We start from the raw sequence: 3,311 nt of genomic DNA, 5'->3' as shown, positions 1-3,311 counted from the left end.
TTTTTTTATTTGTTTAATCGTGAAGACTGAACTTAACTCTTCAAGATGTTATTCTGGGTTCTTTTGTGACCCTATTTTGGTTGTCCAGCCAGTCCTGGGATTCTGTTATGTTGTCTCCATTGTGGACAATGGCTCTCACTGTGGTTCTCTGGAGTCCCAAAACCTTAGAAATGGCTTTTTAACCCTTTCCAAACCGATAGATGTCAATGACTTTGTTTCTCAGCTGTTTTTCTTTAGATTGTGGCATGAGGTGTTGCCTTTTGAGATTATTTTTTTTTAGCTGACCCTATTTTTTTAAGACACAGTCACACAGACACGCTGGATCCAACAGGTCTGGCAGTAATCTTTCCTGGGTGTAGCTAGTGAAATTGAACTCAGCTTTCCAAAAAATTTATTTAATCAAAGTTAATTCAGGATTTAACAAAGGGCCAAAATTACATTTTTCACATAAAACAAGGTAATACATGAAAGCATCATTAAAATACTATATCCTGGACTTACTCGGGTTGTCTTTGTCTAATATTATGTTTTGGTTTTAGGTTTTTGATGAGCATGTAAGTGTGCGAACTGTGCAAGAAAATGAAAACTCGGGAAGGGGAAAATACTTTATAAATTGATTTCACAATGCAGTTCTGGCTTCTACAACATAATAAATCTCTTTGGGGGAAAATAAGTCTTGATTCCACAAACACAAACAAGAAAAGATGCTTTTTGTTCTCCAGGAGTTGTCGGTATATTTTCATTGGTAACAAAAATGGAACAACTGAATGAATCATAAAAAGATGCCCAGGGATAAAAAGAGACAGAAAACAGGACCGAACTTCAATCGGACACTGACTCAGTGAAGAGAGCTCCAGAGAGGGTTTAAAGCAACGTCCAGCTGACTTTTTTCTAACAGACCGAAAAAATTTTTATAAACTGTTGCAATTCAGTTAAAAAATTGAATTGCAAAAATAGCTAAAAGAAAGATTCCCTGTGCAGTTTAAGACTGTTGAACCTGAGCCAAAAGAACTCAAAGCATCCAACAGCCTCATCTGCACCATTCACAGTTTCCCATCCCCATAACTCTTGAAAACTAACAGTAACATGAATTTAAACTGAACATTTCCCTGAAGCTTTTGGTCATCCCCCCAGGACACAAATAAAATGTAAATTCCTGTAATGTGCATTTATATTATTACATTAAAAAAGTTCTCCTTCTTGGAACACTGGGGGGAGAAAAGTGTCAAGTCTGCAAACATTTTTTTTTCATAATCTCACATCCTGCTGACAGCATTTATTAGCCCAAGAGGATACAGGCTGTGTTTACCTTTTTGTACATTCTGAGTGACTGCTCAGCAAAAACTTAATTGTGTTATGTAATAAGCAGTTCAGCCACTGGGGGATGCTAGTGGAGCTTTACAGTTTGTATGAATAATTACACCATATTTAAAGGAGTTGACACCAAAAATTTATAAGATGACATCTAAGAAGGCGGTCAGGTTTAGATATATTTACAGATCTTATATATTGCACTGTCCCTGCCTTATTTTTCTAAGGCACAGTAGGAGCATGGTACAGAAGACATAAAAGCAATGCCCTTAAAAAAGAAAAATCCGAGCCGAGAACACCAGAAAGTTTTCAACTTAAATGATGTATGGCCCAAAAGTCTCTTTCCATTGTATCTCAGCTCAGTCCAGATGGCATGTAATCCTCTTGTGAATTGTAGTTTGTGTTGTAGGTTATGCCTCAGTCTTTCATTCCCTCATCCATTGTGCCTACTGTACCAGCCCTGTCTCATTCCACATCAGCATTCATTGTTCCTTGAAAGTAGCTGTGACATCCATGTACTCTTATTTGATGTCTGGCTAGGATAGTGAGCTTGATCCCATTATGTGTGAAATGCATTCAGTTCCAGGAGGGAAAACAAATTCCCTCAAAGCATCTTGCATGTTTTCCCCCAATTTCCCCCTCCCTTCTTTCTTTGAAAAATGATACAAAAGGCAGCTCAGAACAGACCGTTTAGCTGTGAAAGAGAGACTTAGTGATTTGCTGCTAACAGAATCTCCTCTCTTTTTGTCTTTCTGTGTCTCTCTCATTCTTACATTTGTGCCTGTAGTGGTAAGACTGTGAAGGATGATAGCACTAAAGGCGAGGCGGAGGTGAAGAATGCCACAGCCGAAGTGAAGACAGTTCCCAACGAGGCTCCTCAGATGAATGGCAACGAAAGTAAAGCGTAATCTTCTTGCCCGTGAGCAGCAAGAAGAAGAGGGCACGTAGGGTTGGGAGGGTTCGGGTTGTTGGGTTTTAAGGTTAAAAGGGGTTGGTCACAGTCACTGAAACCTCAAAGCAATTTCACACACCACCCCGTTGCATTAGAAAAACCAACAAGAAGCAACTGAAAAAAAAATTAGAAAAAAGAAAACCATTGGTCTCTTTCTCTTTCTGCAGTGTCTTCTGACCAGGAATATGTAAAGACCTCATGCACTTGCCTTAGTTCCTTTACATAAGTTTACCTGTTTATTTGTCACAGAAAAAAATAGATCTCTTGTAATTCACCTTCTTTCTTTGACTTAATATTAAATTGATCAGCGGAGAAGAATTGACATTTTCCTGTAGATAAACATGGTTGGACTGTAGCTTTACTTCACTGATTACTGCCTTCATGATGTACACACATGTAAGTCATGTACATTACCGATGCTACTATTCTTTATGCAGTATGGTCATCATCATGGTAATGCATTATGAAAAAATGGGTCTTTTTTTTTTTTTTTTGGTTTTTTTTTTTTTTTGATTATTTTGCGGTTAACTTGCTTTTTTGGTTTTTTTTATGTGTTATTTCCAGTGCTAGAGATTAGAACATTAGCATGCCTGATTTTGCAAGTTTACTGTATTTCTGTATGTGTTGCTGTCATTTGGTTCATATTCAGACTTTTTTTTTGTTGTCTCTGTGTGTTTCTGGTCCAGATGTATCCTAAGCCATGATAAATGAAAGAAAACAGCAGTGAAAAATGTATCATGCTAGTACTACTATTAATTGGTTTCAACCCTGTTGTCCTAAAAATGACATTTATATACAGCAATCTAATGGTTTTTTACAAGACACGTAGCTAATGCATGCTTACAAATGATTTTATAGATTTGCTCAGAGTTAAGGGCAAGTCTATAAACAGTGCATTATTTGAATTACACGCATCAACACGTTTGGGGTAAAATACAGAGAAGGTGATCATGCATACATTTTAACAGAATGTATTTGTGCAACCTATTATGTTGCTTATTAAGTGTATATAAACTTAAGTTTCAGGAGACAAGTTGGGTTTAAATTA

General features: G+C 37.1%; 1 protein-coding gene across 11 annotated transcripts in view; it reads left to right on the top strand.

Annotated features, from left to right (window-relative positions):
* The window catches only part of ncam1a (neural cell adhesion molecule 1a), a 249,772-nt gene extending 247,026 nt beyond the window's left edge, over positions 1-2,746 (top strand). For all 11 annotated transcript variants that reach the window (XM_005725345.1, XM_005725341.1, XM_013908873.1 and 8 more), the window contains one exon: positions 2,099-2,746. In XM_005725345.1, the coding sequence (XP_005725402.1) occupies positions 2,099-2,219 (121 nt within the window). In that variant the 3' untranslated portion in view covers positions 2,220-2,746. The remainder of the gene's footprint in view (positions 1-2,098) is intronic.
* The last annotated feature ends 565 nt before the right edge of the window (positions 2,747-3,311 follow it).

This window comes from Pundamilia nyererei, unplaced genomic scaffold (genome assembly GCF_000239375.1).
Source record: "Pundamilia nyererei isolate P.nyererei 1_Seehausen unplaced genomic scaffold, PunNye1.0 scaffold00015, whole genome shotgun sequence".
Classification (NCBI taxonomy): domain Eukaryota; kingdom Metazoa; phylum Chordata; class Actinopteri; order Cichliformes; family Cichlidae; genus Pundamilia; species Pundamilia nyererei.
This window is presented reverse-complemented; position numbering and strand designations above follow the sequence as displayed.